Source organism: Camelus dromedarius, chromosome 16 (assembly GCF_036321535.1).
Source record: "Camelus dromedarius isolate mCamDro1 chromosome 16, mCamDro1.pat, whole genome shotgun sequence".
Classification (NCBI taxonomy): domain Eukaryota; kingdom Metazoa; phylum Chordata; class Mammalia; order Artiodactyla; family Camelidae; genus Camelus; species Camelus dromedarius.
The window spans coordinates 14,712,263-14,735,971 of NC_087451.1; the positions used below are offsets into that span (position 1 = coordinate 14,712,263).

Consider the following 23,709-nt stretch of genomic DNA (forward strand, 5'->3'; position numbering starts at 1 on the left):
CAAGGCTCTGTAAGGAAATGGTTATAGGTACCATTTATGCAAGCTTGCTACATCTGGGGTGCTTTCCATATATTATCTCACTTAATTCTTCCAGCATCTACGTGAGTGGGTGTCCCCATTTTATGCATGGAGAAACTGAGGCTCAGAGACCCCAGAGGCTTGCTCAGGGTCACATAGCTAATAAGTGGCCAAGTTGAGGTTGGAATTTAGGTCGACCTCCATAGCCCATGAGTTTGTTGCTATGACCAGTGGATTTATAAAAGCATATCCCCAGAGTATCTTTAGTGTTTTAAGTGTTGGTGTTATCGATGATCAGATATCTGTGGCACAGCCTAGGCACTGGGATTTTTAGTAGTGCCCCAGCTGATTCTAAGGTGTGGCAAGGTGTAGGAACCATTGTCCTATAGCAGGGGGTTAACAAACTGTGGTCTGCAGGCCAAAGCACCTGTTTTTGTATGAACCCTGAGCTCAGAATGGTTTTGACATTTTAAAATAATTTTTAAAAATTAAAAAGGGAGGGGAGGGTAGAGCTCAAAGTGGCAGAGCACATGCTTAGCACATACGAGGTCCTGGGTTCAATCCCCAGTACCTCCTCTGAAAAAAAGGAAATAAATAAATAAACCTAATTACCTCCCCCCCAAAATTATAAAGAATATTTTGTGAGATGTGAAAATTACAGGAAATGCACATTTCAATCCCCATAAATAAAGTTGATTAGAAGACAGCCAGGTCCATTTTTTTAACGTATGGTCTCTGGCTGCTTTTGTCCTCCAAAGGCAGAGTGGAGTGGCTGTGACTCAGACAGCATGGCCTGAAAAGCCTAAAATAGTCACTATCTGCCTCTTTATAGAAAGTTTGCCAACCCTGATCCTAGAGTTCTTATGAGCAGCTAGGATAACCATGATTGAATGCATCTGACTTTATTTTGGGGCTATGTTTCATGTATATATTTATCTATATATATATTTCCCCCCTCCTCATTTGTCTTTGATTTTGCGGCATCCCATCAAGCAGTCAGCTTCAAAGACCCTTGCCTAGATCTCTGTCTCTCTCTCTGCACCTTTGGTACTTAATTCTCTCCCAGCTCTTGTCAGTTTCCATCAAACCTTCAACAAAAAGACTCCAAGGGCACTTCTTCCAGAACTTTCAGGCTGGGGCAATGTGCTTGCTTGCAGGCAGCCTCCTTCCTCCTCAGAGCTGATGGGAGGCAGCAAGGAGTCCTTGAATTCTCTAAGGGTCCTTCAGGGGGATTAGGCATGCAGGGAGGGCTGCCTCCGGTGATAGAACTCCAGTATCTCCTCGGCCCCTTTGTGAGGAGGCTGGAGCACCCCCAGCCCGGGCAACCGAGCTTCTTTGTATGCAGACCAGGCTTGGTCCACTATCAGGCGGAGGCTGCCAGCAGAATGCTCTGAAGGCTGGATCTCTTAATCTCATTAATATCCTGATTGTCTTCCCCAATCTAGTGGCAGCCGATGGGGTGGTACCCGCAAGATAAAATGACCTTCGAATTCAACAGATAAAATGGCAGGCAGATAAAGTCCCTCCGAGGAGAAGACTGGAGCCTGGGCCACCGCGGAACTCCAAGTCAGTGTAAATGTGTTTTTGAAAATAGCAAATGACTCAAGGCAGGATCTGTTTCTCTTCTGAACTGAAAGGATCTACTACTTAGGGACAATGGGGCTTATTTACTATGGGGAACTTTGCTGTGGAGATGAATATTTTTACAACTGCCCTCATAAACCCCCTCCACTCGGCCGCTGCCCAGGGAGCGGGCAGGGCTCCAGAGGTGAGCCGAGGTGCCTGCACTGTCTCAGAAGCCCCATTAAGCTGTTAAGGCATTTAGTGTCCCAGACGGTGCTGACAGCAAGGGCAGTTCAAATCCCCACCCAGTTGGGGATGGGGTCTTGAAAGAGGGGGCTTTGATTCCCTCCCTGGGCAGGGCACAGAGTCCACCTTGGTCAGGGGCAAGAGTGGGTGGGGTGGCGTGGGGAGGGGGAAGTGGTAAAGTAGCAAGACTGCGAGACCCCCACCCTCATCCCACCTCCTCTGCCATGTTCTCCCAAAGCTTCTTTGTCATTCAGAGGAGAACAGTAAGAATGTGCGGCAGGAAGGACCTGTGGGAGGATTTTGTGTGCCTGTGTGTTGGTTTCCATGCCTGAAAGTTCTTGGCATCTGCATTAAAAAAAAGAGAGAGAGCGCGAGGGTACCCTGTTTCTGCCACTTATGAACTATATGAACCTGGGCAAATTACTTACACTCCAAACATCTCACCTTCCTTGATTGTAAAATGGGGGTGAGGATACGGATAGTTTCTTCCCTACAAAGTTGTGAGGATTCAATACGATGATGCGTGTACTCAGCCCAGGGCCTGGTACCCAGGAAGTACTCAATCAGTGCCAGCTGCTATGATTATTCAAATTTAGTCACAACCCTGCCACTGGGCACTTTTGAGATTTCCCTGGGTCCTGCAGATTTCAGAGTCAGGGAAAACCACAGCAACCACATGGGTATCCTGGCCGAGAGCTGGGTTTGTCGAAGACCCAGGGTTAGATTTCTGCAGGCAAGTTAGGAGGAGATGTAAAAGGGGCAGAGGGGGAGGCAGGAGACAGGATTCTCTGGTTCTCAAGCTCCGATCTGACCATGGGGGCAGTCACATCCTCTGGGCTTGGAGAGGAAGGAATAGAATTTGAAGGGAGGGAGGAATAAGCAGCCAGAGAAATAAACGTCTCCTCTTGGGTAAAGAGGCTATGTGACTCAGGGTATCCAAAGGTTATGCTGGGAGGGCTTGTTCTAGGATGCCCCTGTCCCTCACTTTCTTTCCAGGAGAATGAGCCTTCATCTTCTCACAAGATGATACAAGAGGGAGGACGTGATGTGGGGGTGGGGTGAGCGAAAGCTGGTGAAGACCTCTGCCCCGCCCTGGCTGCCGCAAGGCAGCCAGGTGAGTTTGCCGGAGGCGGCTGGGTGAGTTCCTCGCAGACTGGAGCAAAGGGTACCACACACAAGGCCACCACAGATGGTGCAGCTGATCCCAGGGCTCAGGCCAAGGCTAGCCCTATTTCCAACCCACGCCAACTTCCTCCTCCTCCTCGGGCTGATCAATACAGGCACCAGTCTCCAACCAGCCCGCTTCCGTGCCACAGCCCTGCTCTCTGACCTTTTGGGGGCCTTTCTCTTGATTCCACTCCAGAATGGAGGTCTGGGCCATCACTCCGGGCCAGCTCAATGGCCTCAGAATGGGCTGTCACAAGGCCTATAACCAGGGACAGCTCCTGCTGGCGAGAGCTGGGATGGGGGGGTGCGGATAAAGGCCTTCCCGGCTGAAGATAAATGGCTGTCCACAGCCTGCTACAGTAACTCCAGGCCCCCGAGAAGAGCAAACAAAGGCTGCCCCTGTGACACTCACTGGAAAGATGAAGGCCCATCAGCGGCAGCCAGGCTGGTTCAAAGCCCCAACTTAATTGTCAATTAAGCATGCATGAGGGAGACAAAGCCATGACAACCCCGGGCTGCATGCTGGCGTGTGATTGTAAAGCCGGGAGGGGCAACGCTGAAAACAGCTGATTCTGCTGACAGTGTGTTTGGAGGGCACCTTGTAACCAATCAGCCGCTGACAGAGGCAAAGTGCTCCTCCTGCCACTCCTTTTGTGCCGGACATTCCAGGACCAGGGTCACACTGTGGTCACCGTGGGCAAGTGGGCCACAGCGCCATAAGCGTGGCGGGGAGGGAAGGGGCTCAGGTACAGAAGGGATGCTCTCCTGTCCAGGAAGAGGGGTCGAGGGAAAGATGTGTCCCGAAGGTGCCTCCAGTCCTCCTGGATGCGAGGCTAGTGTTTGGAGGGGAAAGTGAGGAGAGAGTGGGGGTTTGAGGGCTGGGGACCTCATCTCCCCAGCTTGGCCTCAGAGGTTGCTGGTAACCTGGAGCTTGGTCAGAGACCAGAGCCGGGTTGTGGGGACCGTGATGGGAAGTATATGGTGAGAACTGCAGGCTGAAGTCTTTCCTAAGATCTGGGCTTTAAGCCTACTGTCTGCCCGGCCCCAGGGGCCTCCCCAGGAGCCCGTACTGCCCGCCCCGACAGCCTGAGAGGGGAATACGGCCTGGTCCTCGCATCCTGCACCCCAGTCCCAAGGTCAGAACATCTCCCTGCCTCTTAGGATGACAAGTAGTTATGGTTTCTTGAGAAAGACAGTGTTTACACCCTCTCTCATTTAGTCCTCACAGGGGCCTGATGAGGTGGGTACCATTTCTCCATTTTACAGAGAGGAAACTCCTCAGAGAAGTTATCTGAATTGGCCACAGTGCAGTCCCGGGAATTAACCTGGCCGGTTAGAACCAGGATAAGAAAAAAAAAAAAAAATGACACAAATGAACTTATTTACAAAACAGAAAGAGACTCACAGACTTAGGAAACAAACTTTTGGTTTACCAAAGGGGAAAGAGGCGGGGAGATAAATTAGGAACTTGGGATTAGCAGATACAAATTACTGTGTATAAAATAGATAAATAATAAAATCCTACTGTACAGCACAGGGACCCACATTCAATATCTTGTAATAACCTGTAATGAAAAAATATGAAATAGAATCTGTGTATGTATAACCGAAACACTATACTGTGCACCAGAAACTCGTTAGTGTTCAATATTGTGTTCAACATTGTAAATCAACTAGACTTCAATTGAAAAACAACAAAAACAACTAAGTCTAGATAATCGTCGTTGGGCGTGGACAAGGACTATCTTGATGAACCCTGAGTGAAAATTAAGGGGGAGGGGAAGGTAGCCACTGAACATATACAGTGTCCCATATTATTGTTCCACAATAACTTGTATTCTACAGCAGTTTCTCTGTGGAAAGACACACAAAACCCCCAAAGATAACCCTGATCCCCAGCTGGTTCTGGGGACTCCATGCCAGCACGACATCTTCCCAACTAGACAGCAAGCCCCTGAGGGCAGGGATGCGTGTCTCCATCACTAGCGAGGTGCCTGGACTCAACGCGTGTCTGAGCCGAGGCCAGTCCAGGGTGGGAACTGGCGGCCTGGCTTCTTGTCCTTATTCTGCTCCCATTGCTCTGGGTTAACTCAGAAAGTACTATCCCTTTCTGGGCCTCAGCTTTTCTTTGAAGTCCCTCCCAGTTCTAATACTTTATGATTTTTTCAAAAAGGTCGCGCTTCCCAGGGACCCTAGAAAACCCACTGCCAGTGGGACATGCCTTCTCAGACTGATGGGAGGGGACTCCGGGCTGCGTTTCCCGCCCCCCACCGCCCAGTCCCCAGTACCTGTCCCTGTCCCTCCAGCCCAGCCTCTCTGGCTCTCCTGTCACTATGCAGAACGCCTAAGCCAACGACCCCGTGGTGACCTCACCACAACCCCAGCTTGTCAGAAAGCTGCTGGGCCTTTGTTTGGCCTGCAGGCTCCCTGACTTTGGTGTGGAGATCACAGGTCCCAGCACAATAGCCATTGTCTTCTCCATAACGCCCCTTGCCCCAGCCACGCCCCCCGGAGCTCCCAGATCCAGCTCCGCGGATTCCTGCAGGCAGGCGGCAAGCACCCCTGCCTTTCCCAGCGTCAGCCACTGCTTTGAATTTCTGCGAAGGGGCTACGTTTCTTGGCCATCAGGCCAGTGTTTTCATCTGGAGGCTCCTCCGCCTCTCAAGAGTAACCCAAACTTTCTCTCCTGTGGCTAAGCCCTTCTCTTCCGTGGGAGTGGGACACAGAAAAGCTCCCGTCCCTGGCCTAGGTTTCATGCTGAACAGTCTCGGGCTCCCAGAGACACTTGAAGAGGTCCTGCTAGGGGAGGGCATGGCCTGGAACAAATACTTGGAGACTGCCCAGCTGATGGCTCTGAGCCTGTCCCCAAGACACAGGTCAGCTCCTAGATTGCAGGCCTCTCCCATCACAAGGGCAACCCGCAGGTGAGGGGGAAAGCAGTTTCAGAACCATCCCCCACCGAGTTAGAAATGGTGCCTGCTCTCCTTCTGCAAGCCCTTCCCCAGAGCTGGCAGGAGACCGCGTCACACTTTGTCTACACAGACAGCAAACCGACCTCAGGAAGCACATCCATTCCGGGAAGCCGGCTCTCCCCTGGGGGAAGACTGACACAGCCTTCAGCATATGGGGCTGCTTTCCCACCAGGAAGGCGTAGGATCCCATCCTGACAAGCCCGCATCCCACAGCAGCTCACAGTAGGTACTCAACCAATTCAGGCCAACTCACCACTGCAAAAATCTCAAGTGACAGACCCCCACCCCTCAATTCTGGCGGAGCACAGACACCAACAAACAGAGGCCCAGGGCTCCTCCTGCTGCAGCGGGCCAGAGCCCCGAGGAGGCACGCGGACGGCATGGAGGAGGCGACCCCTCTGCCTGCAGCGTAGACCCGGCATACCAAACAGCCTTCTCCGTCTCATCTGGTGGCAGCCCTGAGTGACTGAGTCAGCAACCACACAGGCAGAGAGAGGAAACGAGGGAAGGATGGGGCGAAGGGCTCCCTGGCCACAGCCACATGCTGTTTTCACGAGACTATTCCAGCAACAGGAGGGGAGGCCAGCCCTAGGCCCACGTTCAAAGCATTTCGTCCACTGAGAAATCTTGAGACCTGCGGGGAGGGGCCCTGCTTACCTGACAGCTTGTTTGGAGGCGAGGCGCTGGGCTGGTGGTGGGGGGAGCCGTGGGCGAGCAGGGTGTTGAGGCTGTGCGTCTGGTTGGAGCTGTAGGCGTCCATGGCCAGCTTCTGCCGGAATGCCTCCTCCTTCCTGCGGTTTGCAAACCAGTTGTAGACGCGGACCTCAGTGACCAGGTTGGAGCCCAGGCCGTGGGCTTTGGAGGGGGAGACGCCTCGCTGCAAACATTCTGCCCTGAGGATGGATGGAGGGGAGACAGTGAATGAGGGCGAGGGTCAGGGGTGCTGCTGCTGGCGTTTGGCCCCAGACACTCAATCCCAGGGGCCTGGGGGAAGAGGGTGAAGAGGTGGAGGGTTGATGGGAGCCTGGGGAAAAGTCCCGTCCTGAGAAAAGGCCAGCTGGCGTGGTTATCTGATGAGATGGCTGGAGTGGGGTGCAACACAGGAGCAGAGCAGGCTCCACTGCCCCAGAAGTCAGGCACTTAGCCTCTGGGGGGCCCTTGACAAGAAGAGGGGAAGCCAAGGGGCAGGCAGCTCAGGGGGACAGTCCCAGTGGGCCTCCTGACACCTCCTCATGTGGCTTTTCTTCCCAGCCTACAAAAGGCAAGCCCCTTGGCTGGCTCTGCTAAACCCCTGAAAGCACCCTGAAGGGACTTCTGGTCTTCCAGGGTTTGACACCCCACAAGGGTACCAGGGAAGCCAGATCCCTTATTCACACAGCAGAAATCCCTCCGAGGGGCAGGCTGGGCGACCCGTAGAGGAGGCTAGTCTCTGGGTTTATCGTCACTGATGAAACCCCGATGCCAGATGTGAGAGACTCTGAACCCCCTCTCACTGGCAGGGGGACGGAGCACAGCACAGGACTCTGTGACACATACAGGCAGAGCGTTCTGCCTCCCTACACCCGAGCCAGCCCTCCCTGGCTGTATCCTCCCACTGCCAGAGCTGGTCCAGCCCAGAGACAGAGAGAGAGCACAGGTCTAAACCAGAGCAAAGAGCAGATTTTTTTCAGAAAGTCAATGTTAGAGTCAGGGTGGGAGGGGACAGGAATGAAGCAAAAAGATATCTCAAGGATGTCTAATAGTTTTCTTTAAAATTCCACATCATTAAGATACCAAAAGAAGGCTAATCGGTGTGGGCAGAGCAGATGGAAGATCTGACCAGTTCTTGTTCCCCTGCTAACTTTCCTTCTGAACCAGTGGGTAGACAACATTTGGTCAAGGCCAAAGCCAGTCTGTGGCTAAGGGATAGAATTTCCCTGATCTGTAGGGAGGTCAAACACATGATTCTCAGTTCATTGGCATCGTATTTTAGACCAACATTCTCCAGCATTCCCGGGGGTAACAGTTCATAGGGGTATGCCGCAGAAAAACATCCCGTGGTTAACAACCAACTCAACAACGTGAAGTGAGTTTCTTGACTGCAGGACTTCTCAGAGCCTTTAATATATTAATGTCTGTCGTGACACCCTCAGAGGAAGTAGGCACATGATGTTTCTCAAGCTGATTTCTTAATGACTAGAAATGAGGGTTCCGTGGAACATACCTTGGGAAACCCTGCTGTAGCCACACTTATCTGAAATAACTAGCATCTCAATTTTCCAGGACTGAGGGGATGGAGCTCGGTCCGGGTGCTGGCCCGCCTGCTCGAGGGAGCTTCTGGTGGTGTTACCTGTTGCACTCCTCCACTAAGGCCTCCCTCTCTTCCTTGCTGGGGTTCTTTTGCCGGTCGTAGGCCTGGTACAAGATTTGCTGGGATGCGGGCCCCCATTTGAACCGGTTGCGACGCATCTTCTTGTTGGTGGGCTCAGAGCAGACGTCATCGGACTGCCCAGGCCCCTGGCTCTGTTGACTGAACTCTGGAAAGAGAAACAGCAGCTGATCCTGACTGCTTTTGTCTGTCAAATTTCCAGAACTCTGGACTGTCTGGTTGAATTCTGAAAAGAGAAAGGAGTAGATTTGATAGGGTCTGGAGGCTTCACTCAGCAGACAGACAGATAGACAGACAGACAAAAATACCTTTATTCCTCTCCCCTAAGTGGTGGGATCTGCTGTTACTGCAGTAGGGGGTTGGCGGGGCAGGCCCACCTCAGTTTGTTCCACCAAAGCCACCCCTTTCCTTTCTTTGGAGGAGCTCAAACGTGGCCAGCCATTGTTTTCAGGACAATTTATGTTTATTATTTTTTCATTGGCTCACTGGCGCTCAGACGGGAAGCAACACTCTGAATCCTAAAGTCTGGGGTTTTGATAGCAAGGAGACGCGCTCAACCAAGTCTCAGGTCTAAGGGGGAAAAGGCTCAAAGGTACAACTGGCACTTAGACAACATGTTCAGAGACTGAAAAGAGCCCTCTCAACCCCTCCACCCCTCCACTCTCCTCCTAGGTACCAAGGATTAACATTATAATGTTATGCTCTTTGAAGAACTCCAAACCCAAAACCTTTTGACTACTGCTTTGAAAGAAATATAATTAAACTTTTGTATTAGAAAAAGAAGAAGCTCGTTAGATCTCAGATAATTTCAAAGGCAGTGGGGTGTGTGTGTGTGTGTGTGTGTGTGTGTGTGTGTGTGTGTGTGTGTCTGGGGTCATTTATGATGGAAACAGCCCAAGAGGGAAAGGTCTTACAGCCCTACCCGCCCGTTTAAAAGACGGCAAACGCAGAAGACAGCAGGAAAACTCAGGACCTTCCTAGGAGTGGTGTTTATGAGTTGGAAAAAGTAAATGAGATGGCATTTTGCTCCCCGTGTGTCCAATTCCCAGGACCCAGGCACACTGTGACCCTCGATATATCCTGGTTGAATGAATGAAAGACAGCAGCTCGCCCAGCGGTGAGCCTCTGGCCTCTGGCTGCAACGAGATTTGATATTTGCTTATGGCAGAAGCAGCCTCGCTGTCCTCTTCCTCGCATCTGCATGAAGCAGGGTTCATCAGGATGGTTAATTCCGTGTTACAGATGAACAAGCAAGGAGGCCGAGCACCCGGCTGAGCAAGGACACATAACAGATTCATTTCCTAACTCCTGGGCCCCGTGTTCTGGACCTTGATGTTTTTCTTTCTCAGTTCCTGGAGTTACTCCTGCAGGTTTTGGAAAATCCTCAAGGTCCAAAGTCAGGCCACTACTTGGTGCCTGAATCCCCTCCACAACGCTACCACGTGGCCTTCCGGCCCCTCTGCCTCCAGCCATGGGGCACTTACTACCATCTAATGATCCATTTCCATTTTGGTCCATCACAAGGAGCAGTGGGCCCCTGACCAGCCTGGACTTAGGACCCCAGCTGCTGGTGGTGCTGGGCTTTGTTTAGCCAGTTGCTGACCGGCCAAGTTCACGAGCCAGCTCTGGAGTCGGTGGACTGAATGTGTCAGTGGGGCGTTTAGTTTGGGCCCCACCCACTTTGGGTGATTCTCAGGCCACTTAGGGCTCTGTTCTCACTGGCTCCCAACAATTCCTTTAGATACCTGTGGGGGTCTCTGCCAAGTTTACTGGCAGGAAGTCACTGACTCAATGAGATAATGTGGGGTCTCAGCCAAGATACTTAATTCCTGGTCCCTTGGCCTCTCCGCCTGTGGAATGGAACTGGGTGAAACACTAAGGGCATTGAGGAGTCTTTTAGAACATCTGCCCCGAGTCAGGAAGATGATGATGACGGCGATCACCCAAATTCCTATGCAGGTTACACTTGTCAGAGTGCTTTCACACTGCCTGTATTATTTGGTCTTCACAGCAGCTATCTACATGCAGTGACTTTAGGGACAATCAGAGGGGAAGAAGGAAGTCCCCTGCTCAGTGGGTGTCTGTCTCAGTGTCTCCTCTCCTCCCTGTGGCTCTGTGGCGTTATCCTGAGTTACAGCCAAAATCTGAGGTTCTTCATTTAATGTGAACAGACGTCTTCACAGTGAACATTTATTGGACCATTTCTATGGTGAGGTGTCATACAAAGTCCTCCAAATGTATCCCTTCATTTAATTCTCACAACCTCGCTGGGTGAGAAGTATTGTTATCTCCATTCTACAGACGGTGAAACTGAGGTTCAGACTGGTTGAAGTCACATGGATTTGGGGCAGGAGCCAGGATATAAACCCAGCCTGTGGACACTAAACTCGTAACCAGTAACCAGTTAGCTAAAAACAAGACCCAAACAACCCGCCCACAAAATCTTCAAATCGGACTTAGGGGGAGGTAATGGAAGGGACCCCTGACGTTTGTCTGTGGTGGGTGTGACACACACTCACAACTGCCCAAACGTGGGGGGCTGCCTCTGGCTGCCCCTTGAGGAAGCAGCAGCCTGCATGGCGTCCAGAACCCAGCACATTCCCGGATTAGCCGGGCTGACTTGCCGGCAGGTTCTCAGAGTCATCTAAGCTCTACTACCTCAAGACCCCAGCAGCTCAATTTTTGAAGGACTAGGCTCCCACACGTCCTCTACCCACCACCAACTCTTCTCCATTTCCTTCTAGATTAATGTAAGGGCGGGGTGGGGGCACACAGAAAATGTTTACTGTCCGTAAAAATTAACTCAGATAAGTTGGCTTCAGCAAATTCTTTACAGGCTCAGGAGCCAGCCTGGACAAGGAGAGTCTATCTGCGTAGATGGGCACGTGATTATTACCATTTATTATTTCTAGTTTCTCAAGAAAATTTGTTGTCATGTGTCATCTTTTTTTATTCTCTCTGCTCTTCCCCCTGCCAACCACCACATTCATTTGTGTCCCTTTTTAAATTCATCTCACTTCCTAATTTTTATCCCATGCTTTCCTGTCTTGTAGTCATCCTTCAAGAATTGGTTCATTGTGCTGTACACCAGAAATTAACACATTGTAATTGACTGTACTCCAATTAAAAAAAAAAAAAAGCAAGCATAAGAATAAGCAAAAAAAAAAAAAAATTGGTTCAAATGTCACCTCCTCTAGGAAGCCCTCTGTGATGCCTCTAGGCAATTTAGCAATTCCTCTGCTGGCCCTTGTGTATATATTTATAACAACTCTTAGAAAGCAGCTGTCATTGTTTACTCAAACATCTCATCTCCCTCACTAGGTTGTATGTCCCTGAAGAAAAGAACCTGTGTATCTCACAGCCCAGCAAGTGCCTGGAACCTCATAGATGCTTGTATAATATTTACAGAATGAAGGGATGCTTCTGAAGCTTTGTGTCTCATGGGACTTTTAAACGATGATAACAATAATTTAAAAATCCCTTGCAGAAACTGTCATACATTTTTGAAAAATGTCCCTTTTCAAGCACCTTGAGAAACTTTCTGGGACTTCTGTCTTTTTAGAGGCTTTCAACTGGCCTTTCCTGCCACCCTCTCCTTTTCTGAGGGAAAGCCCATGGAACACAGAGAAGCAGCTCAAACTGGAGATGCTTCATGAGGCTTGGGTTGGAGTGAGGGTGGGTCCCAAGGGTTCTCTGGCCTTTGGAGACTATGGCTCCTGAAATGTTTCTTGGGCTTTCCAGGAATTACAGGGAGTTGCTTCATGTCAGACACACAAATTCTTAAAGACCTAGTCACCATGGATGGTGGATCAACCCAGAGTTTAAAAGGGGCCTGTTCCCCTCAACAGCAAAGATCTCTCATTTTCCTTCTTCTAAACCTACCCATCTAATGCTTCCCACAAAAGAGTAATCACCACAATACGAGATGAATGCCTCAACTCTTTCCTTCCACCTTGAAGGTCTTTCCAGCCCACAGACATTGAGACAATAAACACTGAAACAATCACTTCAGGGCAGTGTGTGGCAGAAAACAAGAGTGACTTTTAAAAGTGGCCATCCGGTGAGAGGGGAAAAAAGCCCAACCCAGAAAGTGGTGGAAACTCATATCTTGACAAGGACAGAGAAGCCACAGCCCAGAGGATAGCATGCGGGAATGGCAAAAACTCATACAAAATTTTCCTAGGCAAAGGGCTGGATTGAAATAATTCAAGTGTAATGTAACAGTATACTTTCTTAAAATTAAAAAAAAAAAAGTAGGTCACTGATACTCTTGTCATTTAAATGCAGCTCAAACTTCCCTAGATTTTAAAACAAAAATCTCTCAATGTTATTGAATGGAAGACATCTTGGGACAGAAAGGAAATTTGGGGATGAGGAGGAGAATGACAAGAATGAATGGGTCAGAGTTGCAAATGCAGACACTTCTCCTATGTCCTGCCTTAGCCAGAAGCAGCTTCTTCCTTTCACAGGCTCACCAACTGAGGCCTCAAAACTCTACCGATTTTGGTAAATGTGACTAAGCACCTTAAATTGCTTTAGAACTCAGATGTACCCTCCACTCCCCTCAGATCACAGGGTCAGGTACTGAATGTAGCTATATACACAAATGCTTCCAATTTTTTATACTTTTTTCAGAGGGAAGGAAAAAAATAATTGTGATCAATATTATTGATTGCTATTAAATGTCTTCCTTGGAAACTCTGATCTGTGGTCATGTACCAAGCGGAGCTGCTTGGCTAACTTTGGGGGTGATATTCCACTGTTACCTACTTGGTTTTAAAGAGAAAGATGTTGGAAGCAGGGACCGAAAAATTCAAAGTGCGCTGCACACACTGAAGGGCTCATCAAAGCAACTGGCTGGGTGCTAAGGGACCGTGGGAGAAGAAAATGATAGAAGCCAACCTACTGTACAGCACCTCTGATGGCCAAATCCAATCGCCAGCTCCCTTACACCTGCCAAGTGCTATGCAGACCTTGGTGATGAAGAGGAAACTGAGGCATCCCACAGGGGTCAGGGTTGGGGCAAAGGTCACTTTGGGTTGAGGTAGAGGCAGGATTAAAGCACTTACGTCGGAGGATCTCCCGTTGCTTTCGGACGTACCAGGTGTACAGGGCAGCCCGCTTCTGGGTTTTCATCGGGGTGCCCTTGTTGAGATGCTGGGAGAGGTGTGACTGGTTCAGACCGGTGACATCGACCACCTCCCTCTGGGGGATGTTATGTTGCTGCATGTAGCCCTTGATCATTTTGGCAGCCCTCCAAGGGTCCTCGCTAGACAGATAAGCAAATGGTTAGGATGCTGGTGGAAGATGTCTGGGGAGAAATATTCTCTTTCTAGAGGTTTGACTTGGACTCCCTGCAAAACTCTGACCTCCACCTATTTCTCCTCCTGTCCAAGTTACATTCTTGGCAGAGATGCGAGGCTAAACTAAAACCTAAACATAAGAAGAGATGAAAGCTCCTATAGAGAACATGCCAACTCTTTCATCTGAGATTAGGAGGACAAAGAGGAAGATGACTTCCCAACTTCAGGAATGGGAAAGTACTACCAGCATTCTCTCTGGCGAAACAGAAGGAGAAGTTTCGTTTAATTTTGCTTTCCTCTACTTTCCTGGAATGTGAGAGACTTAAATAGCAAGAGGCCCACTGGATAGTGGAGATGCCATGAGCTTGGGGCTGGGCTGGCTGATCCTACAATGATAGGGGGCAGCATTCGTTTCTAAATCCACCTGGACCGCTCCCACATTATTCTCCTTCTGAGTGAGTGTCTCAGTTTCTTGTCTTAAAAAATAGGAGTAAAACATTTGTGTCCACCTTCTGAGAAACAAGGAGGATGTCTCAGCCAAATGTTAAACAGTTTCCAGAGTTCTAGAAAAGTTTTAATAAATGCAATGGCGTTCCTCCCTGGGACTGAAGAATTCCTGCCCCCGAGGTGAGGCAAGTAAAGTGAAAAAAAAAAAAAAATCTTCACAGCCCTGCTTTCCAAATAAAAGCAACCGGAAGAGAAATAATTTCGGTTTCTGGCTAAGATATTAACGATCTCAAATGCCATGTTTTCCTGTATTCTTACATTTGTCCTCCGATAGGGTAAGCGTATCTGGAAGTTAATCTTTCTCATAAGTTTCAAGCTTGGAATAAGGACTTGCTTATAACTTTCCATTTCTCATAAACACAGGTCGTGCAAAAAGCTTCTTTAGAACAACGTATTAGTGTCTTTGGATTTATTCAAGATGTTTTCAACTTTGCCAATCTGTTTTCTTGCTTATTGAATAGGTGGCTTAAAAGTGAGAGATATAATTGAAAACAAAAATTAAGAAAACAGCGCACAGTATAGAACAAACCTAGGCAAGAGGCAAGACATCCACATAAACTATTTGTTTAATGCAGCTACATATTTAACTTAAAATAAACCCAGCACGCCTTTACTGTATGTTGATGTACATGATAGATTGATAGAACATGAAAAAAATGATGAGAAAAATTAGTTTCAGAGGTAACAATAAAAACTGCTGTAAAGCAGAGGCCAAAACAGATGGTATTGCAAATGAAATAACTGATTTATTTCTAAATGAAGTTTATGTCAAATAAAATGAATTTTGTTTAATGAGTTTTTAAACATCTAGTAATTAAACTGAGATTTTCATAAGCATTTGAAAAATTGTGATCAGTTTAGCAAGTCTTTGATATCAAGTCTGTGAAAACACAGGCTTGAGTAGAGATGTTTTTGAGAAATGCAAACTTTTCAGATTAACTATATACAGCTTAACACACTTCTCAAGTATGTAGAAAGGTACTTCCAAGTAATACCACGTAATCAAGTAACAACAGGAACAAAAAATAAGGAACTGCGTCTCAGTTTCAAACCTGGAGAATTCGCCTTGAGTAAGAAAATAATGTAATATTTTGAACCTACCCAGATAAACACCAACGCTCATTTAAAAGCTTATTTCTGGCGCATATTTCCACAGATATATCTAGGGTGGAAAAACACTTTCAAAGGATACGAACAATAGCTTCGAAAGTTAGAAAAAGTGGATTTTAAACGTTAATACTGCTTCAACAGATTCTTTGACTTTGGGGGTTTTGTTTAAATTTCTTGTGTTCGTTTTCGTGTGTCTAAGAAACCTAACGTAATAGTGTAATGTTCTAAAAGCGAATGAGTTCGTGGAAAGAGTGAATTAGCTTAACAATTGGGAAGGTTTAAGAAAAAAACAAAAAAACAAAAACAGCCAGGAAACCCTTACACACGATAGCCAACCTTTCAGCCCGCATCAAAGGACTAGAGTCGGGGGTAAGATGGCGCAGTTACACCTTTACAGCTCTGACCACAAAATTCTCTTGTCCTCACAGGGTAGAGCCCAGAAGGCGGGTTATGTGTCTAAATTTGAAAATGCAGCCCGTGATCAGGGGTTCCCAACCCGGATAAGCACAGATCCGGAGAGGCGCGCGCGGGCATTGTGCTCAGGGCGCAGGTGTCAAACGTCCGAGCTCGGCGCCCGCCTTGCCAGTCCAGCGCGATCCTTCCCAGACAATGCCTTGGCCGCCCACGAGCGGAGAAGCCCCGGACCCCAGCACAGACTGCCGCGCTTCTTCGTTAAGAAGCCTCAACCCCGGCTTCATAGGGAGCAACCAATTTTCCCGAACGCCACCGGACGCCAGCCGCCGGGGACCCGGCAGCGCGCAGCCGCGACCTTCCTTTCTCGCCTCCCTCTTCCAGGAGATGGAAAGAGCGGACAGGCGCTCCCCAGAGTGACTTGTCTTGTTCTTTTCCTTCCACCTTAGGGGAGCAGGGTGGGCCAAAAAGGGAGTGCGTGCGTCTGGCGCACAGGAGCCGACTGTGCTGTGACCTGGGGGCCGCTAGCGATTTCTTGAAAAATGACTTTAATCAAGTCCGACCACTCCCGGTGGTGGGGGAGGGAAGGCTGCACCCGCTAGGGAAAGGGAGAGGAACCTGGGGGTCTGTCCTGCGTCCCCCGCCCCCAGCGGGGGTCTTGGGCCCCCTGGCTTCGCTTCCCGCCCCCTGGAGTCCGGGTCTCTGCGCAGGAGGTCCATCACCCCGGGCCGGGCCTGGCTCTCCGGCGGCCGGCCTTGCGGCGTGGGCTGCCCGGGGGCAGCCTGGGTCCGGCGCCGGGCCTCGGCTGGAGGGCCGGGTCGCGCGAGAAGCCCCGGGTCCGCGTCCTGCTTTCCTTCCCCCTCGAAGCTGCGTTTACAACTTCGCCAATGAATAACCCGCCTCTCCGTTCAACCTAATCACGACTTATTGTGTATCTTTCTGTTGATGATTTATAGAAATAAATTAATAACACCCTAACTCCACGTGCTGCAGTTTATATTACATCTCTGCCGCGTCCAGCCTGGCGCGGGGCTGGGGGCCGAGAGGCGCCCCAGGTTGCCTCGGGTTTCCCAGGTCCTTCCAAAACCCCGCTGGAATGCGGGCGCCTACGGCCAAGGCGGATGGGCCTAGGCCTCGCGGGCCCCGGTGGCGGGCGGCGGGCTGCGAGAGATTGGCTGGTCCTCCAGGCCCGAGTCAACCTGCGGGCCGCCCCGGCGCCCGAGCCGCTCCTCTTTCGACTCCTCTCACCTTCCTGCACCCTAACCCCAGCGGGGGAGAAACCGCCGCCACTGGGGGAAACCGCGAGGGAAGAACCTCAAACCTGCGAACTGTAGCAAAATACTTTCGGGAAGTTAAAAAAAAAACCTAGAAATTCCCCCAATTGTTTTTGCTAGAGAGTAAGCCGCCAGGTCCCCAGGTAGCAAATTCAAATGCAAGGTCATATCCCTGACCAAACTGCCGCCGCGGGCGTGCGACCCAGGCTGCCCGAGTCCCCGGCGCGACTTTGCTTCTGGCTCTGTCTTGAGCCGGCGGTTCTCAAGTGTCCGAGGCCAAGCGAGGGGCTCGGCCCTAAAGCAGAGTGGCCGGGAGCGACGTGCGGTCTAAGGCAACCGCTCGGCTCCTTGGATAATTAGTAACCAGCTGTCAAAGCTCTAGGCCGGTCGGGAAGGCTTAGCAAACGACCCCGGGCCGGGAGACAGACCACCGGCCAGCCTGCCTGGAATCCCCGGGGACGCCGGGGTGTTGGCTGTGAGATCCGGAAACGCCCTCCTTTCTCCGACCGAATCCTCGGCGAAATGGGGTCTTGGTCGCATTTACCCCTCGCTTGCTTAGATACATGGTTTCTTTTGCCCCTTGCAGGTCCACCCTGACCCGACAACGTGCAAACATTTCCTTTCTCCATTCTAAACGGGTTTTGGGGATTCCGGATAATCCTCAGGCCTTGCACGGGCGCTGCAGATGGGAGTGCCCACCAGAGAACTCGCGCCCCCAGTCCCGGCCCGGGTGCCGCCAGTCTCTTTGCAAAGTACGGCAGGGCAGGGCGCCGTGCCTCAGGCCGGCCTGCGTTTTCCCGGGAGGACCGCAGAGGCTGCGCCCGCGAGAAATGCTTGGCCTGGGGCTGCTGCGGGCCCGAGCCTTGGCTCCTGGGACTCGCCGCAGTCTCACTGCACCCACTTGCACCTTCAATCGCGTAGGCAAACCTCGGAGCCAAGAGCTCCGCAGCTCGAGTTCTCCTAGGTTGAGACCCAGCGCGGCCGGGAAGGCCCCACGGGTCCGGGGCGCTGGCCTGGGCAGGGAATCATGAAGCTTCGGGGCTCGGGCCGTCCGGTAGAGGGACTGGGAGGGGTCCAGGTGTCGGGAGAGAAGGGAGCACCCCCCCCGGGGGACTTCTCTAGTGGGAAACAGACTTGGCAAGAGTGGTCGCACTCAGTGTCGCTCAGGCACAAGGCCTGGGGCTCCCCGGGCTCCGGCACACACTCCGCACCTCGATCCGCGCCTACCTGAGCATCCGGTCCACCTCCGCCCGCTGCTCCGCCGCCTCCTCGGTATTGAGCGCTTGCAGCTCCTTGAGGATGGGAGGGGTGTCATAGTCGTCCCCGTCCTCGGAGCCCTCGTCCCCGGATAAGCGGCCCTTGGCGTGGCCGTTCGTGAGAGTGTGGAAGACTGGCTTGGTGTCCGGCTCTGCCCCGCTCCCAGGGGACAGGGGCAGCGTCTCCAACTTCACCCCGAAACTCGGGGATGGTAGTAGCTCCTCCAAGGCCTGGACCAGCACCTCCTTGGTGACCCCGGAGCTCAGCAGGGCGCTCAGGAGTTCTTGCTGGAGCGACGTGAGCTTGGACACCATTTTCCAAGGACAGAAAAAGAAGGGGGTGAGGGGGTGGGTGGGTGCGAGAGAAGAGGGTGGAGGGGAGTCTCACAAGCGAACCCCCAAGTGCAGGAACCCCCCCACCCTTCAGCTTCCAGACACCTGTTACTCCCCGGGGTCCCGGAGTCTCCTCCGAGAGGAGTCAGAAAACTTCTAACTTGCCATGATCGCCACCATTAGGCCATATAAGACATGCAAATTAGTGGGGAGGGCCCGGCTTTCGGCAAGATGCAAATGGCGTGGGGAGGGGGGAAAACCGAGAGAGGGAAAGCATGAGGGGCAGACGGGGAGAGCTGGAGACCTGGGCCGGGAGCGGGGCTGCCAGGGTCCATTGTACTCACGCCGGGGGGCTGAAGACCTTCTTGTACTGGTTCTGTTTATCGGCCAAACTTTAGCTGACCTTTGGACTTGTTAAACAAGTAGCTTGCAGCCTAGAGTGGAAGGCTCCGGGACTTTTCCACCGGCGCGGGTCCGGCTTTAGTCCGGAGAGAAGCAGAAACTGCGCTTCAGGGGTTCAGGTGAGAGCTGGGGGAAGTTGGCGTGCTCTTGGAAGAAAGAGATGGAGGAGGACACGAAGAGTGGAGACCCTCCGAGGCGTCTCAACCGAGGCAGGCAGTGGGCCAGGAAAGCCAGTCGGGCGGAGGAGAAACTGAACTCAGGGGGAAGGATGCGGTGACCTGGGGGAAGTGGGGCGTGTTAGGTGGGGTGAGGGTGGATTGGGGGGGCTTCATTTGGTTCTACCTGTGTTACGGGTCTGCAGGCCCTCACCAGCCGGGTTTGACGGTTTGGATTTCAGAACTGCGGGCCCGAAGAGCGCAGGCGAGGGGGAAGGAGGCCTGGAGAACCCTTGGGAGGAGGCACCGACTAATTTATGGCCAGAGGGAGTAGACAAAGTTGAGCTCCCCCAGCAGCTGGGCTGCACCAGCACCCAGCCTGGCTAAGCCGCCGGGGAGCTGGACACCTGGGCCACGCTCCTCTGTTTAAACCCGGGATACCAAAGCGCCTCCGCTTTCGGGGCAAAATTAGGATTGCCGGGCCTCCTTTCTAGGAGTGGAAAGCAAAGCTTGGTCTGCAGCTGGATGGATAGTTGGAGCCGCGTGTCCTATGGGCCCACTTATTTCTGGTTTATTCGCAGCTCCAGGACACAGCGGTTCCCAGGGCCAGGGACTGGGCTCGGCAGAGGAGGTCAGACCAGCGGTGGCAGGAGTCTCCCACGCCAAGTTAGGAAGGTGCTGACAGAGCCGCCAAGGGAAAGAAGTTTTTTTCCACCCTGGCCTGGCCCGGGAAGGAAGCTGGGAACCTTTCAGCACTATCGGAGTTTCCACCTGCATCTTCCCGGGGCGCCCGGGAGGAAGGAAGGATGCAGGAGGCTCACCCAGACCTACAGGCTGGACTGCGCCTGCAGAACAGGGGAAGGGGCTTTTTAGGATCCATCGCTCATAGTCCCATAGTTCGGAGGGCAGAGGACAACCTCTTCCCCACCCTGAGCCTCAGGTTTGTCATCTGGGAAATACTGATACCTAAAGTGCAGGAGGCAGGGCATTGTATGCATGGAATGAGACCACCTGTGAAACCCCACGGTCTTACAATAGCATTCACACTTTTCGGTCTGGGAAGGCAGGAAGCCAGTTCCCAGTAGTGAAATCTAGCTCCTCTGGAAGTTTAGGATTCTCAGAATCAGGCAGATCCAGCGCTGGGGTTGGAGGGACACGGAGGTTAGGGACAAACATTCAGAGTGAGCAGGGAATTTGCAAAGGAGCGTCTATGCAAATTCTTCTGCCTTTCCCACGTTTAAAAGACAATTAGGAGGAAGAGGGGAATTTCAGCATGGGTTGTGGGGGAGGGTCAGCAGTTCTCTCTGCCTGGTTTTGGATCAAATCTAGGTGCACAAGAGCTGAAACTCCACATGTGACTGATCCGAGACAGGCTGCTAGAAAGCAAGGCTGCCTCTTTGAAATACAGGATCTGCTACACATGCCTGGGCCACCCACGAGAAAGGGGTGGTTGTGTGCTTGGAGCTCCAGGGGAGGTTTACACTATCTCAGTGTCTTTCCTGGAGAGAGGGGTAATACATTCATAGAAATGAGGGCCCTTCATTTCCCCTTATTGTCTTCCGGTTTGTTGTGACATAAGGCAGATCCTTGGCCCTCACGATTCAGCCCAATGGGAGAACGTTCTCTGACTGCCCAGCTCCCCTCAACCGGGATAATGAAGTGTTCAGAGTAAATATCCCTGAACAATCCCTTTCTCTCTGTCTTTCACTTGCTATCATGATAGAAGCAGTCAAGTGTAATGAAGATCAGTTTCTGGGCTGAGCTGGGAAACCCCATTAAAAAACCAGCCATCACTTCCCTTTGAACAACAAGGCTTTGATTTGTAGTTCTGACTACTGTGTGCCCAGTCGGACTCTCAAGCTTCCTGATCTCTCAAAATTCAGGTGTCAGCAAAGCCATACTTCCCCAATCCCAAGCTAACTATCTGAACGTACAGGAAGTTGCACAGAGTACAGGGAAACTTCTGAAGACTTCAGGTACGTCTTCCAGGTAATCTGGCAATTCATATCCAGCCTCTAACTCTCCTGTCCTTGTATATGCCCCCTGGTGCAAATGGGTGCTTATCAAGTAACTGCAACTCTAGATCTGTGAGCCGTCCAATATCTACCCCTTCATGTGGGAATTTAAAAAGAAAAGGGTCAGTATCCCAGCAGGTAGTCCTTCAGGATGTGGGTCAAAAATGCCAACCAAGTGAATCATCTCATAAAACCCTTTGGTTAAGCTTCCCCCAGATAGAGGAAGTCAATACAGTTGAAATACCCTTGTTTATGCCTCACACAGGATAAAGTAGTGCTGGACTGATAGAGTAGCTCCATTTTTTTAGATGGGAAAATAAGACATAGGGTATTTTAAGGAGGTGGCCTGTGATAAGTTAATGGGAGGGCTGAGATTGGGGCTCAGGACTTTTGAGCATGGCTTTAGGATGAAAGAGGAAGGTCTCCAGTTTTTACTGCTTTGGGAGATGGGAAGTTAAAAGGGGGCATTCTGCGATTCCACAGCAGAGAATAGAGGGCAGACACTGGAGTCAAACAGACATAAATTTCCATTCTCCAATCTGCTTAACCAGCTGTGCAAATCGGGCACATTGTATAATCTTCCTGATCTTCTGTTTCCTTATGTAGAAAAGCACACTAATACTCTACCGTGCTTTTGTGAAGATTAAATGAATTCGTAATTGCGGGTTCCTGTATATGACAGGTTTAGAAAGACGCAGCACATCACGAAAATGTGTGAAAAAGTGAGGCAGCTGATCTCTTTGGGCTCTTTTATTTCCAGATTTTTTTTTTTTTAAGAGTTACTGAATTTGAAGAAACCACATTAGGCTCTTCTACTCAAAAAATGAATCCACAGCTCAAACACCAAGATTTTCTATGGGAAATACAGTCCCCGATCCAAGATAATTTAAAATCCACTTGGCTTATCACTCTGTGAAGGTTTTCCGGACACCGTCTTGGAAATTTCACACAATGCAAATGGGCTTCCTCTGGACTCAGCCTCTCCTGTAACTTCACAGCACAAGTGATATTTCTTTTCTGCTCGTGTGTACACTGTCTCCCTCCTACTTTCCATGATTACCCAGATTTGCTTACAGTAGGGAGAGCCTGGTCCTATCCATCTTCTGCTGCTCTGCTCTCCAAGGCTTTTGCATTGATTCAGGAAAGTCTCTAGAAGGCCTCAAAATGAAATCATCTCTAGAATAAAACATAAATACTTCCTTATCCTAGTCGGAAGAAGGTTGGGGACCTTATTGTCAGAGAGCTGTGTTGCAGTCTAGAGAAGATTCTAGACTGTGGCGTGAAAACCTGAGTCTCCAGCTTTGGGTACAATGCTCTTTTCTGGATAACTCTTCACCTCCCAATAGGCTTGGCTGTGCACCTTCTCCGATTCTGCCTTTGAAAAATGGCCAAATGGTCTGGATGAACATTGACGTTCCCTCCCTTTCCTGTGATTTGAAATTCCAGAATTACTAGTGTGTCCATTTCCAGGCCTTTGGGCAGATGATCCCTGAGCTCAGGCTGGAACTCTGGGTAGTGCTGACTGTTGACCAGCCCAAGAGAAAAAGACACCATGGACAGTCAGCTCCAAGAGGGCAGGGGCTGTCTCACACCTTACTCTTCAATGCCCGGAGAGGTTGCTCAATTAAAAACCCTTATTGAATAAATGAACAAGAGATCATCTCTGGATGGTGCCATTAAGGGTGATTTTTGTGTCTTTATTTATACTTCTCAACTTTCCAAGTTGTCAGCTATGAAGTTGTAATTTAAATACCTTTCCCAGACACAAAAGGGTATATACTGTGTGACTCCATTTATTTGATGTTAAAAAGCAGGAAAAGCGAATTCTTGATGATAGAGGTTAAAACCGAGGTGACTTTGTGGGATGAGTAATGAGGGAGCTTTTTGGGGGGCTAGAAAGTCCTGTATCTTGATTGGGATGGTAGATGCCTCATCAGGCTACACAGTGAGGGTTTGTGCACGTTGTAAATTATAACTTAGTAAAAAGTAAGTAAACAGCTCCAAAGTGTAAAATGTCAACAGTGGCAGCCACCTCCTTACTGCCCCGAGTTTACAGCTGATGTGTGGCCCTGCAGATCCCTTCTTATTCGCCATATAGAGTTTACCATCATTGAAACTTACAGACTAATCTATTCCAGGGGTTGGCAAACATTTTCTATAAAAGGTTAGATGGTAAATATTTTAGGCTTTGTGGGCCTGTAGCCTCTGTTACAACTGCTCAACTCTGCTGTTGTAGGCAGTACATAAATGCATACGGATGGCTGTGCGCCAATAAAACTATTTATAAAAACAACTGGCTGGTGCGTTTTGGCCCGTGGGCCACAGTGTGTCGACCCTTGGATCAAACAGCTGTATTGGGAAAGAGACCTAAGGGGAGATCTCACTTCACTTCTTCATCTTTGGGATGAGGAAGCAGATTCAGGGAGGAGAAATGACTTTCCCAAGAGACCTAACACAGAGCACTAGGGAGATCCTGGCTTTGGAGTCAAATAGACCCGCTGCTTGTGGGTGTGACTTTGGGCAACTTCCTTCACTTCTCTGAGTCTGTGTATTATCGATGGTGATAATAATGGAATTTCCACCTCACAGGGTTTTTGGAAGGACTAAAT

General features: G+C 50.4%; 1 protein-coding gene and 1 long non-coding RNA gene across 8 annotated transcripts in view; one reads left to right on the forward strand and one right to left on the reverse strand.

Annotated features, from left to right (window-relative positions):
* HNF1B (HNF1 homeobox B) overlaps positions 1-18,752 on the reverse strand; it is a 52,103-nt gene extending 33,351 nt beyond the window's left edge. For 3 of the 7 annotated variants that reach the window (XM_031467928.2, XM_010990494.3, XM_010990493.3), the window contains exons 1-4: positions 18,167-18,752; positions 13,404-13,603; positions 8,296-8,482; positions 6,624-6,859 (exon numbers count right to left, since the gene is read on the reverse strand). In XM_031467928.2, coding sequence (XP_031323788.1) covers positions 6,624-6,859; positions 8,296-8,482; positions 13,404-13,603; positions 18,167-18,510 — 967 coding nt within the window. In that variant the 5' untranslated portion in view covers positions 18,511-18,752. Of the gene's footprint in view, positions 1-6,623; positions 6,860-8,295; positions 8,561-13,403; positions 13,604-15,590; positions 16,353-18,166 lie in introns of those variants that run through there. The other 4 variants (XM_064495026.1, XM_010990492.3, XM_010990491.3 and 1 more) reach the window with 2 other exon arrangements.
* A 232-nt stretch (positions 18,753-18,984) lies between these two features.
* Positions 18,985-23,393, forward strand: LOC116157701 (uncharacterized). Its single transcript, XR_004141814.2, has 2 exons — positions 18,985-19,049; positions 19,667-23,393. It is a non-coding gene; the product is annotated as an uncharacterized LOC116157701 (long non-coding RNA).
* Positions 23,394-23,709: the final 316 nt, after the last annotated feature.